This window comes from Elephantulus edwardii, unplaced genomic scaffold (assembly GCF_000299155.1).
Source record: "Elephantulus edwardii isolate Elephantulus edwardi_28Jun2011 unplaced genomic scaffold, EleEdw1.0 scaffold00042, whole genome shotgun sequence".
NCBI classification, from domain to species: domain Eukaryota; kingdom Metazoa; phylum Chordata; class Mammalia; order Macroscelidea; family Macroscelididae; genus Elephantulus; species Elephantulus edwardii.
Genome location: NW_006399792.1, coordinates 1277281 through 1291146, shown reverse-complemented (window position 1 = coordinate 1291146; position 13866 = coordinate 1277281). Strand labels below are relative to the sequence as shown.

The following is a 13866-nucleotide window of genomic DNA, read 5'->3' as shown; positions in this document are numbered from 1 at the left end:
AATGAAACACAGATAGACATTCCTCTGGTATTCCCTGCTTTCAGCCAAGATCCATCTAACATCAGCTACAATATCTCTAGTACCACGACCCCTTCTAAAACCAGCCTGGATATCATCTTAAAAAAATTATGCCTTTAAAAATTTTGCTATATGAAAGCTTGCAAAGTTAACTGGTTTCCCTGTTTTCTGTTTTATAACCTGGACTAATTTTTACAAAAGTAGCATATAATATCTTTCTCCCACAGACCAACTAGTAGGCTTGAAATACCAACCTTTCAATGAGTGGCTGAGTCCCTAATCATTATAATATAATTATATTATAATATTATTTTTATTTAATAGTATATAATTTAATATTTAAATTATAATTAATATTATATAACTTAATAATTATGAAATAACACATAATTATAATAACACTAGAGTTTAGTGAAAACCCACTACTCCCAAATTTCTGATGCAGAGGAAAACATGTGAAAACATGATAAATATTTATTGTTGTCTAGGCCATTGAGTTTTTATGTAATTTGCTACCAACTTGAGATAACTACAAAGTGTTTAATTTCCATAATAACCAACTCATGCATGTGAGGTATTGAAGAAGGTAAGGGAAAAATCCTTTTCTGTTCTTTATTTCAGAATTCAGATTTATTCTAAGGTTTATACTAATATTAAAACAGATTATAATATTAAATCAGATTAATACTCTCTAGAAAGGGAGTGGAAATTAATAGTTCAGTCTCTTACAAAACAAATCTGCTATAAGAAATCTCTACAGCCATGTTTTTAGGTTTCAACATCTCATGGCTACGAACTTACCTAGAGTCAAGTTAAGAAGAATCCCAAACCCCTGCATATACTTGAAAATGAGTGTTGTTTTTATGCTTTAAAATTCCATGAAAGGAGTACGTAAGTGCATGAACATTGTGTATTTTCTTAATGCCCTAATAAGTACATGAACATTGATATTTGTAAGTCTTGAACATACCATGGATTGCCAAGAAAGAAAAAAAAAGTCTGTCTTGGAGAGGGTGAAACCAAGTTTCTCTTTGGAGGGTAGGATTTTGAAGCTCCGTCTCACATGCATGTGGTCAGGATATCATGTTCAAAAGGGTGATAGATAGCACAGGAGAAGAAAAGCCCGGAAGAGATGGATTGATACAATAACTAGGGCAATGGGGATAGGTTTGTTGGAGTCAATGAGACTGGCTCAGGACAGAGCTAGCTTCTGTTATACGTCGGGTCACTATGAGTTATAGGCAACTTGATGGCACATAACAACAGCAACAACAAGTAAACTTTTATTTGTAAAGCATTATAGAAAAGAACAAGTTAATAGGAATAAAAGTTATATTATTAATTTCTTATACTCATTTTTTTTAATTATTCAAATGTTGCTATTTCTGATTGTTTCTATTCTTTACTATTCTTTTTCTCTCAAGTGACTGTCTTCTCACTAAATGATTAATTCTCTGACTACCCTTCCCAACCAAAATGACCTCTTCTGCATTCTCTTGATTTATTCCTATTGTTCATAGCCCAAAAAGACAATGTTCTACCTCTCTGGTGAGTTGTAGCTAGGAACTTAAAAGTTTGTGAGTAACCATCACGGTACAGCTATTGTTCTCTCCCTGGTAGGAGCAAAGAAAAGTGATGAAAAACATAGACTGTTAATCCAAAGGACTAACAGAATGTGTGAACTTCAGTTCCCATGAGCCTCAGATCAGAAAAACTAGATGGTGCCTGGCTAAAATGACTGACTACACTGAAAGGAATCAAAACAGAAAGTCCTTGATACAATTGGAGAAAAATGTGAAACAAAACTTAAAATAATAATAATTAAAAAAAGGAACAGGCTTACGGACTTTATAGAGACTTGGCAGAACTCTAAGATTACTGCCCTTATTTACCCTTCAATCTTGGAACTAAAAATCATTCTCATGATTCAATTTCTAGCTAAATAATAGACTATAAGGTGATCTGTGACACTAGAGAGTTGCTCATAAAAAAATAAACTCTACGGAAATAAAATCCTCTGAATATGTATCAGATTGTCATGAAATAATACTAGCTAATATTTTTTTATTAATCTTCTAAATGTCATATACATATTAACTCTTTAACACTGCTCAACAACCTAGTGAGAGTTAAAGCCATTACCTGTATTTCATGTAAAAAAACTAAGACTCGGAATTATGTGCAAATTTGAACTCAAGACATTTTATTCAGAAGCAGCCCTGGAGGCACAGTTATTAAGTGCTTGTGTAGTGTATTTTGTCCGTTACTTTGTGTTTATATAAAAAGTTGGCTTTCCTAGACCATTGTCTTTAATCTAATCCAGTTCCCTCAATTCTGCCTGCCCTGCATAAAAGTTGGCCCATCTACATCATCAACAGAGCCATCTCTTCCTCATCTACATAGTGTATGCTGGTTTCTCCATGGGAGACGGGCTAGTCTCCCTATTAATTGAGCAGGTTTAAAAGTGGGAGTCTTTCCAGGAGAAGAGGCCAATGCAAGAGCAGCAGCATGATTTAGTCCTAGCTTGCTGAAAGGTGAGAAGTTGTTTAGAAGGGGTGGGGCAGTGGTGGTTATGCACTGTGGACGGAGGAAGGAACAAGATGTGATAAACTGTTGGTGAAGATGTTAACTGAGTAGGAGGAGTATTTGTCTGAACTGAGAATCATTGTGATACACAGTCATACTGGTCTGATTTGGGACTGATAATAATCTGTTTGGATGTGCCTGAGTTGAGACTGCTGCTCCACTGAATCAGAGCCAGAGGCTTTCTCCCAGGCTCACTGGAGAACTGAGGGATTGTGTGGTTATTGATTGTATAGTGTTAGTTGCTGCTATCCTGAGTTGTGGCCTATATACGCAATCCCTAATAAATTACACAATCATGGGTATGGTTCTGTGGAGTCTGTGTAATTACTGCAATGAACTTCTGATCCAGTTACTCATAAGACTGGTGTTGTAATTGGTGAAAGTGGATGCAGGAGTGTGGGAAACCATGTCTGATCTTACAGCTTTTCAGTTCTATGTTGTATATGTTGTTGATAGGGACAGTTCCCCTTTGTGGAGTTTGCAGAGATCAGACTCAGCCTTTCACATAGTATGCTTGTTCTTTTTAAGGCTTGATGGCTAACCAAAAAATCAGCAGGAAAATGATTTGGCAGTCTGTTTCCATTAAGCCACAGCCTAGAAAACTAAATGAGTCAGCTCTATTCTGTTACGTAGTGTTTCTTTGAGTCCAAAACTGGACTTTAAGAAAAACTGGTTTGGAGTCTGCCTCAAAGCTTTTCTTTAACTGTATTATTGTTATTTTAATATCCAGTCATTACAGATTATTTTAGAAGTATATTTTTTTCCTCAAAATTATTATGCTGTGGTATGTTTTAGGAAATTTCAACTACTAGAGAAATATCTTTCTTAAGAAGTGAAAGTCTTTTATAATCACATCTTCCTCTGATAAACTCTATTCAATCTAGGATATTTTAAAATTGTATTTTACTTACCATAATTTGAATGTCAGTATGCTTTCCTAGATTATGCTATTATAATATTTAGTATTTTCTATGATATGATATTGTATGTTGTTGTTGTTGTTAGGCGCCATCAAGTTGAGGCTGACTTATAGCAAACTCTGTTCTATTCTATGCCATCCTCATACTTCCTGACACCCAAGAGCTCATTGCAATAGGCACTGTGTCAATCAACCTGGTTGAGAATCTTCCTCTCCTTTGTCAACCCTCCACCTTTCCTAGCATATGCCCCTCTCCAAAGACTAGCCCCTTCTAGCAACATGCCCAACATATGTGAGGTGAAGCCTCATCATTCTTGCTTTCAAAGAGCACTCTGTCTGCACCCTCTCCAAGACATATCTGTTTATTTTCTTGACCATCCATAGAATATCCAGTGCTCTTCTCCAACATAGCTCAAAGGCATCAATTCTTTTTCCTTTATCCTTATTCATTGTCCAGCTCTCAGATGCATAGCAAGAGATCAGAAAGACTATGATCTAAATCAGATGCAACTTAGTCCTCAAACTGACTTCATTACTCTTCAATAATTTGGAGAGGTCCCTAACTGCATTTGAGGTTTCTATTTTTGTTACATAAAAATCTGGAATGAGGGGGGAGGGATGGGCAGGGAGAAAAATGCAACAATGAATGAATGAATGGAAATCCAAAGTGTCTGTAAATTTTCATTAATAATAATTTTAAAAATCAGAAAAAGAAATCAGGACTTGTGTATGCCAGTGATGTTTCCTATCTCTATACCTTTTCAATCTATATGCGGAACAGATCATTTGGGAGGCTGGACTCTATGAGGAGAAATGTGGCATCAGGATTGGAGGAAGACTCATCAATAACCTGCGTTATTCAGATGACACAACCTTGCTTGCTGAAACAAAGGAGAACCTGAAGCACTTGCTGCAGAGAGAGGGTCAAAGACTGCAGCCCTCAATATGGGTTGAAGCTCAATATCAAGACAAGAATGATTCTCACTACTGATTACCGCATCATGATGGACGGTGAAGAGATTGAGATCATTAACAACTTTAGTTTGCTTGGCTCCACAAACTTGGTACCAGCAGCCAGGAAATCAAAAGATGAATTGCACTGGGAAAATCTGCTGTCAGGGACCTCTCCAGAGTTCTGAAGAGCAATGATGTCAGTCTGGAGACTAAGGTGCACCTGATACAGGACATGGTCTTCGCAATTATGTGCTATGCATCAGAAAGCTGAACAATGACTAGGGATGGTAGAAGGAGAATTGATGTCTTTTAGCTGTGGTGGTGGAATGAGTATTGAATATACCATGGGCGGTTACAAGCACAAACAGGTTCATCCTGGAGAGGGTGAAACCAGACTGCTCCTTGGAGGCAAGAATTCTGAATCTCCGTCTGACACACTCTGGGCATGTTGCAAGCAGGGACCAGTCCTTGGAGAGGGACATTATGCTTGGGAGGGTGGAGAGACAGTGTAGGAGAGAAGGACCCTTAATGAGGTGAATTAACTCAGTGACTGGAGTAATGGGGGTAGGTATGTCAGAGATAGTGAAGTTGGTTCAGGATAGAGCAGGGTTCAGAGCTGTTGTACATAGGGTTGCAATGAGTTGCAGGCAACTCAACAGCACATCACAACAACAACAATAAAATTATTTCATTTTACTTGGATCTATAATCAACTTTCTTGCTAAAAACAGTCAAGAAATAAAAATTTTCCATATTGCATCAGGAAAATTTTCTATCAAGGATTTTAAAGTGCTAAAGAGCAAGGATATCAGTTTAAATACTAAGGTGCACCTGAGTTGTCGTATTTTAATTTTTTTTCACATGCCTGTAGAAGATGGACAATGAATAAGGAAGATTGAAGAAGAATTCATTTTCTTCCCTTTGAATTTTGGTACTAGTGAAGAGTATGAACTACCAAAAGAACAAACAAATCTGTGTGGGAGGAAGTGAAACCAGGATGCTCCTTTGAGGAAAGGATAACAAGACTTCTTCTCATGTACTTTAGACAGGAGGCACCAGTCCTTAGCAAAAGACATTATTGTTGGTAAAGTAGAAGGTAAGGGAAAGAGAAGGTTGTCAATAAGATGGATTTGACACAGTGACTTTCACATTGTGCATGAACAAGTCTTGCGATTGCAAGAATTGCACAGTATAGGATAAGGTTTTGATCTGTTGTTCATTGGGTTGTTATAAATTGTAGCTGATTGGATGGTACCTAACAACATTTCTATCTGTTTCTTTCTCCAATCCACAAATATTTGTTGAGTATCTAGGATATCATCCATGAAGAAAGCAAAAGGTCATTACAAGAACAGAGGAGAAAGGAAAAAAATGGAAATGGATATCAGAAAAGATTATGAATTTTACGCTGGAGCATTGAGAAGTCAAATCTAAAGAAATACGTGTCAAAATGAAAGAGCTGAATAGACTATTTCAAAGGGTAGTTTGGGAGGATGAAGCAAAGTATTATAATGGAATGTGCAAAGAGCTGTAATTGGAGAATAAAAAGGGAAGAACTAGCTCTGCATTTCTCAAGCTGAAAGGCCTGAAAAATTTAAGCGTCATGTCTCAATATTGAAAAATGCTGTGGACAAATCATCAAAAGAAGATGGAAGGAATACACAGAATCACTGTAACAGAAAGACTTGATTGACAGCGAAAAATTTCAAGAAGTACCATATGAACAGGAGTCAGTGGTAAAAAAGGAGGAAGTAGAAGCTGCATTGAAGACATTTACAAAAAATAAGGTCGTAGGAATCAATGGGATACCAGTTGACTTGTTTCCATTAACAACATATAGACATCATTCCGGTACTCTCTGTTTTTAGTCAAGATCCATCTGGATGCGTTCACCAATCTATGCAAGGAAATTTGGAGGATGGCTGTTTCTCCAACAGATTGGAAGAGGTTCATATTTGTTCACATTCCCAAGAAAGATGATCCAACCAAATGTGGAAATTATCAAACAATAGCATTGATATTACATGAAAGCAAAACACTGCTGAAGATCATTCAGAAATCGCTGAAGCAGCACATAGATAAGGAACTGCCAGAAGTTCAAGCAGGATTTACAAGAGGCTGTGGCACTAGGGGTATCATTGCTGACATCCTATGGCTCCTGGCTGAAAAGAAGAGTTTGTGCTTTATTGACTATGCACAGGCATTTGACTGTGCGGATCATGACAAGTTGTGGCTGACATTGAGAAGGATGGGAATCCTGGAGCATTGACTGTGCTCATGCAGAACTTGGATCAGGAAACTATTTCGTGAATGGAGCAAGTGAGCACTGCATGGTTTGGAATTGGGAAGGGAATGTGCCACGGTTGTATTTTCTCTCCATACCTATTCAATTTGTATGCTGAGCAACTTTTCAGAGAAGCAGGACGCTGTGAGGAGGAATGTGGTGTCAGCATTGGAGGAAGACTTATCAATAACCTACGTTATTCAGATGGCACAACTTGACTTGCTGAAATTGAGGACGACTTGAAGCGCTTGTTGCAGAAGATCAAGGAATGAAGTCTTCATCATAGATTGCATCTCATTCTCAGGAAAGTGAAGATTCTTACCACTGGACAATAGATAGCACCATGATGGATGGAGAGGACATTGAGACTGTCAACAGCTTCATCTTGCTTGGATCTACATTAGTATGCATGGTACCAGCAGTCAGGAAATAAGAAGATGCATTGCAATGGGAATATCTGCAGTTAGGGACCTTTCCAAATTATTAAAGAATAATGATGCCAGTTTGAGGACTAAGGTGTGTCTGATTCAGGCCATAGTCTTTCCAATTACTAGCTATGCATCTGAGAGCTGGACAATAATTAAGGATGACAGAAAAATAATTAATACCTTTAAGCTGTGGTGTTGGAGAAGAGCACTGAACAACCTATGGACGGTCAAGAGATAAACAGATATGTATTGGAGAGGGTGCAACTAGAGTGCTCTTTGGAGGAAGGAATGATGAGGTTTCACCTCATATACTTTGGATATGTTGCTAGGAGGGGCTATTCCTTGTAGAGGGACATGATACTGGGAAGGGTGGAGGATTAGGGAAGGAGAGGAAGACCCTCAACAAGGTGGATTGATACAGTGACTACTAAAACGGGTTCTTGTGTGTTAAGAAGTGTAAGGATAGTGCAGGATAGAGTAGAGCTCAGATCTTTTGTTCATAGGGTCGCTATGAGTCAAGCTCAACTCGACGGCACCTAACAACAACAGCAGCATCAACAACAACAACATCTCGTCAGTGAGAAGATCTGTGTTAGACACTGAAACATGAAAAGGACCAAGTAGGTTAAATTCTAGTGAACTTTGTCAGAAATGCTGTGGGTCTACCACTATAAAAACTGTAATGATTATTTCACACAAAAATATTCCAGTCAGTCTCTTACCCAGAAGTGTGTGAACTCAGTTATAAATTTTATGCTCCTTAAAACCAAGTGTTAAGACATGTATAAACCAGAGAGATTTTAGAATCATACTCACCCAAAAATGTCCCAGGGTGTTGACTTCAAATGTCTTGATAATCTCCTCATCCTTAGTGCTAAGCAGATCAGCAGGATATACTACTCCAGCATTATTCACCAGGATGGTTACATCACCCATATCTTGCTTTACCTGTAGGTTGTGAAATAACACATTCACTTGAAGTGTCATTAAAAGCTCAAAGTTTTGGAACTGAGATTATCCAAGAGAAAAGAGTCTTCATTCTACTTGAGTGAGATCTATCAGAGTTCAGACAACTAAGCTTTAAACTTAAATAGTAACTGGAAAAGAAACATTGTCATAAAAGTGGGATAAATGAGTTTGGTTTTACACCTAAATTTTAATAACAGTGCATTATGGATTTGGAAAATTTATAAACAAAGTGAAATTAATGTTAATGCTGAGTAAAAGCTGTGGTTGAATTTTTTAAAATGCTATTTTATTTTGATAAAAATAAATACACTAAAATGTCAACCAATACAACGACTTCCACAAGTCAAATCATTGGCATCAATTACAGTTTTCCTGTTGTGGCACCATTATTGATTTTGTTAACACAAGCTCAAAGCTCCTCAATATAAACTTCTTTTCCTCCTATCTCTGGCTTTGGTTTCTACATATTTGTTTATTTATAATTATATGTATATGTATATGTATATGTATATGTATATGTATATGTATATGTATATGATATTATATAGTATTCAATATGGATTGAAACTCAGCATTAAGAAAACAAAGATTCTCACCACTGGGCCAATTGGCAGCACCATGATAGATTGAGAAGAGATTGAGGTTACTAACAATTACAATTTGCTAGGCCCCATAATCAATACTCTTTGCACCAGCAGTCAGGAAATCTGGGAAAATCTACTGCCAGGGACCTCTCCAGAGTACTGAGAAGTAATGATGTCAGTCTAGAGACTAAGGTGCACCTGATGCAGGCCATGGTCTTCACAATTACTTGAAAAACATCAGAGAGCTGGATAATGACTAAGGATGACAGAATAATCAATACCTCTGAGTTGTGGTGCTGGAGAAGAGTCTAGAACACACCATGGACCATCAAGAAAACAAATGGGTCTGTCTTGGAAAGGGTTGAAACCAAGTTTCTTCTTGGAGGCTAGGATTTTAAAGCTCCATCTCACATATTTTGGGCATGGGTCATGAAGGATTGGTCCTTAAAGAAGGACAACATGCTTGGGAGGGTGAAGGGACAATTCAGGAGAGGAAGAGCCTGGATGAAAAGGATTGATACAGTAACTGGAACAATATGGGTAGGTTTGTCAAAGTCAGTGAGATTGGCTCAGGACAGGGCAGGCTTCAGAGATGTTGTACGTAAGATCGCTATGAGTCACAGGCAACTCAACGACACACAACAACAATATAGTATTTGCCATTATCCCCCTGATTTTACTTAGCATGTTTTCTAAATTTACTCATATTGTGCATGCACCAGAATTTATCTTCATGACTGCATAACATTCCATTATATGTTTGTACTACATTTTGCTTATCCATTTAATATTTATGGACATTTCCGTTTCCTACCTCTTCTTGGCTACTGTTAAAAGTGCTACAATGAACACTATGATGCAGTTTTATATTTGTATGTCTGCCTTTACTTCTAGGTATACAGTTAAAATTGGAAATATTGGGTCATATGATAATTCTGTTTATAACTTTTAAAGATTGTCAAGCTGATCTTGACAGTGGATGCATAATTTTACATTTCTATCAGCTATGTCTGTTGTTGTTGTGGGCCATTGGGTTACCTGTGACTTATGCACAGTTCTGAACCCACCTCTATCCTGAGCCAGTCTCACAGTCTCATTGTCTACCCACACTCATTACCCCAGGTATTGTGTCAATGAATCACATCTGGGGTTTTCTTCTCCTGCACTGTAACCTTGATCCTTCCAAGAATTAAATCCCTCTGCAAAGACTGGTGCCTCATGGCTACATGCTCAGAGTATGTGATATGAAGTCTCAAAATCCTTGCTTCCAAGGAGCAGTTCGGTTTCACTCTCTCAAGGACTGACCTGTTAGTTCTCTTAACAGTCCATACTGTGTTTAATACTTTCCTCCAGCACAACTCAAAGGCATCAATTCTTCTTCTCTCATCCTTGGTCATTGTCCAGCTCTCTGATGTATAGAAAGTAATTGTGAAGACCTTGGCCTGGGCCACATGCACCTTAGTCTCTACACTCACATCCTTGCTCTTTAGCACTCTGAAGAGGTCCATGACTACAGGTTTTCCTAATGCAATTCATCTTTTGATTTCCTGACTGCTGGTGCCAAGAGTACTGATTGTGGAAATAAGATGAAATTATTAACAATCTCAATTTCTCTTCCTCTATCATGCTGCCAACTCGCCCGGTAGTAAGAATCTTTGCTTTCTTGACATTGAGCTTCAATCCATAATTCACACTACAGTTCTTGACCCTCTGCAGCAGATATTACAGGCCCTCCTCAGTTTCAGCAAGCAAGGTTGTACTATCTGCATAACACGGGTTGTTGATGAGTCTTACTCCTATCTTGATGCAACATTATAATCCTGATGCCTCCTTATAAAGTCAAGCCTCTCAAATTATTTGTTCTGCATACAGATTAAAAAGGTATGGGGAGAGGACACATCCCTGTCGCACTCCTTTACTGACTTTGAACCATACAGTATTACCTTGCTCAGTTCTGACAACTGCCTCTTGGTGCAAGTATAGGTTTCATATGAGCACAATCAGGGGTTCTGGGTGTCTTACATCTGCTTTTCTGGGTAAAATTCTTGTCTATCAGATATTGCCATAAAGTTGACTATTTAAATTAAGGCGGACTAGGGAGAAGGATTGGCCACCCACTTCTGAAACAACAGACCTTTTAAAATCTTATGAGCAACACAGCTATGGATGAGGGCTCTAATTATTCCATGATCTGGCCATCACCTGTTGTTCTCTTGCTTTCTTTTTATAATGATTATTATTTTAATGGGATGAGATAACATTCCATTGTGGTTAATGAGAAGAAGGTGTGGTAGTGAAATGGTTATGTATTTCACTAAAAAAAAAAAGAAAAGTCCGTGGTTCAAAGCAACCAGCAGCTTTGTAGAAGAAACCCTTGGTATTCTACATTTCTGTTTTGTCTATACAGTCACTGTAAGTGAGAAGCAACAACAATAATGGCAAATTAAGGAGTTCTAGGGTTACAATGGTTAAAATGGTTAAGCATCTGGCTATTGGTGGCCTAAACTCAGTGCAGAAATACCTGATGATGTACTACCACAAAGACTGAGGGAGGAAAAAAAAGCCTAAAGAAAAATTCTACTAGGTCCAAGGGGTGAACATCATTTAGAATTAACATGATGGTACGTAACTATAACAGTGGCTAATGATGCTGGATATTTTTCTTTTGGGGGGGTTCTTTTTTAATTGACATTTTAATAAAAGTTTATGAAGAACAACTTGGATTTCCATTCACTCATTGTTGTACATTTTCTTCCCTGCCCTAACCCAATTTGCTTTTTTCTTTGGAAAAAAAATTCTTTAATTGTTAGGCAATGCCCACCTCCCTGGACCACTTTACTATGCAGCTCTTATTCTGGACTCTTGTGACGCCAATAATACCTAATCATATATTCCTTTTATACAGTTCTCTCCCTTGTCTGTTTCAATGCTGTTAACATAATTTATCCCTTCTTTTCTTAGTTTTCCCCCAACCCACATGTCAGTCCTGTTTTACAATGATGACACTTTGCAGTATTTGTCATTTTGTGACTAAGATATTTCAATCAACATAATGTCTTCAATGGTTACTCATATTGTATAATATTTCATGGGTTCTTTGTTTTTCAGTACTGCATAATATTCCATTATATATCACAGCTTCTCTATCCATTTATTTCTTGAGGTGCACTTGGGTTGTTCGCAACTTTTGCTATTGTAAATAAAGCAGCAATAATCATGCATGTGCATATATCTGCTTGGGTGACAGTTCTGGTTTCTTTAGGGTATATTCCCAGTAGCGAATTTGCTGGGTCAAATGGTATTCCTATTTGCAACTTTTTGAGAAAGTGCCATACTGCCTTCCATAGTAGTTGCACCATTTTACACCTTCACAAACAGTTAATAAGGGTTCCAGGTTCTCCACAACCTCACCAACATTTGTTGTATGCTGCTCTGTTAAACTTTGCTATTCTTACTTGTGCAAGATGATATCTCATAATTGTTTTTATTTGCATCTCTCTTAGAGCTAGGGATTTTGAACATTTCTTCATGTGTTTGTTGATCATCTGAATGTCTTCTTTGGTGAAGTGTTTGTTCATATCCTATACCCGTTTTGCAATTGGGCTGTTTACCTTTATCTTATTGTGGTGCACAAGTATTCTATAAATTCTAGATATAAATCCCTCACCAGACATGTCATTACTAAATATTTCTTCCCAGTCTGTGGCTTCCCTTTTTACCCTGTTGAAGAAGTTTTTTGATGTGCATAAGGATCTAATTCTTAGAAGGTCCCATTCATCTATTTTTTTCCTCACCTGGATGTAGATTTTTCAGGATGCTTGGAAGAGTGTTCATGTTGTGGATTAGTGCTTCTAGGGTTCTTCCAAGCTTTTATTTAATGAAGTTTATAGTCCTTGGTATTAGTCCTTGGTCCTTGATCCACTTTGAATTGGTTTTTGTTCATGGTGTGAAGTATGGGACTTGTTTGAGTTTTCTGCAGATGGTTTTCCAATTTTTCCAACACCATTTGTCAATGGCACTTAACAACAACAACAACATAGCGAGAGCTCAGTTGGCATAGTGGACAGGAAATGATACTACTACACCAAAGTTGGGTGATTTTAATCTGCAGTCCTCAGGCCTGGTTTTAATTGTTTTTGGTCAAACATTCTTCTAAGTGGCATAGCACTGGTCTGTCCATTTGCTGTACCGAGGTAACTCATGGTTGCTGTGATGCTAAACACTGTGACACTAACATGTCAAATGTGATAATGGTTACCCATGGTGGACAGTGTTTGGTGGAGCTTCCAGATTAAAGCAAACTTGGAAGCAGGAGTGGCATCCAATTCCAAAATAGCTTGCCTCTAGAAACTGTAAGAACTTGGAGAAACAATGAAAGTTAGACAAGTGTTCAGGTCTTTCGTTCCAAGTGTTGTTAAAGTCATCTATGACTTGACGGCACTTAACAACATTTGTTAAAAAGGCTGTCGTTTTCCCACTTAACTAATTTCATCTCCTTGTAAAAAATTAGTTAACCATAGTTTGTTGTTGTTATTATGTGCCATAGAGTTGCTTGCAACTCATAGCAACCCTATGTAGAACAGCTCTAAACTCTGCTCTGTCCTGTGCCAGCCGCACTGTCTCTGACACTCCCATCCCTATTACCCCTGTCACTGAATCAATCCACCTCATAGAGGGCCTTCCCCTGCTGCGCTGTCCCTCCACCCTCCCAAGCAAGATATTCTTCTCCAAGGACCGGTATATCCTTATAACATGTCCAAAGTATGTTAGATGGACCTCAGAATCCTTGCCTCCAAGGAGCCACCCGGTTTAACCCTTTTCAGGATGAATCTGTTTGTTTTCCTAGCAGTCCATGGTACTCTCAGTATTCTTCTCCAGTACCACAGCTCAAAGGCATCAATTCTATCCTCCTTGGTCGTTGTTCAACTCTCTGATGCATAACAAGTGATTGCAAAGACAATGGCCTGTATCAGACACACCTTAGTCTCCAGAGAGACACCATTGCTCTTCAGTACTCTGGAGAGGTCCCTAACAGAAGATTTTCCCATGGCAATACGTCTTTTAATTTCCTGGCTACTGGTGCCAAGAGTGTTGGCTGTGGAGCCAAGCAAACTAAAGCTGTGA

The 13866-nt window shown here is 38.1% G+C and overlaps 1 protein-coding gene across 1 annotated transcript in view; it reads right to left on the bottom strand.

Annotated features, from left to right (window-relative positions):
* The window catches only part of HSD17B13 (hydroxysteroid (17-beta) dehydrogenase 13), a 56627-nt gene that overhangs the window by 28316 nt on the left and 14445 nt on the right, over nucleotides 1-13866 (bottom strand). The window contains exon 3 of the mRNA XM_006885241.1: nucleotides 8006-8137. Within this exon, the coding sequence (XP_006885303.1) occupies nucleotides 8006-8137 (132 nt within the window). The remainder of the gene's footprint in view (nucleotides 1-8005; nucleotides 8138-13866) is intronic.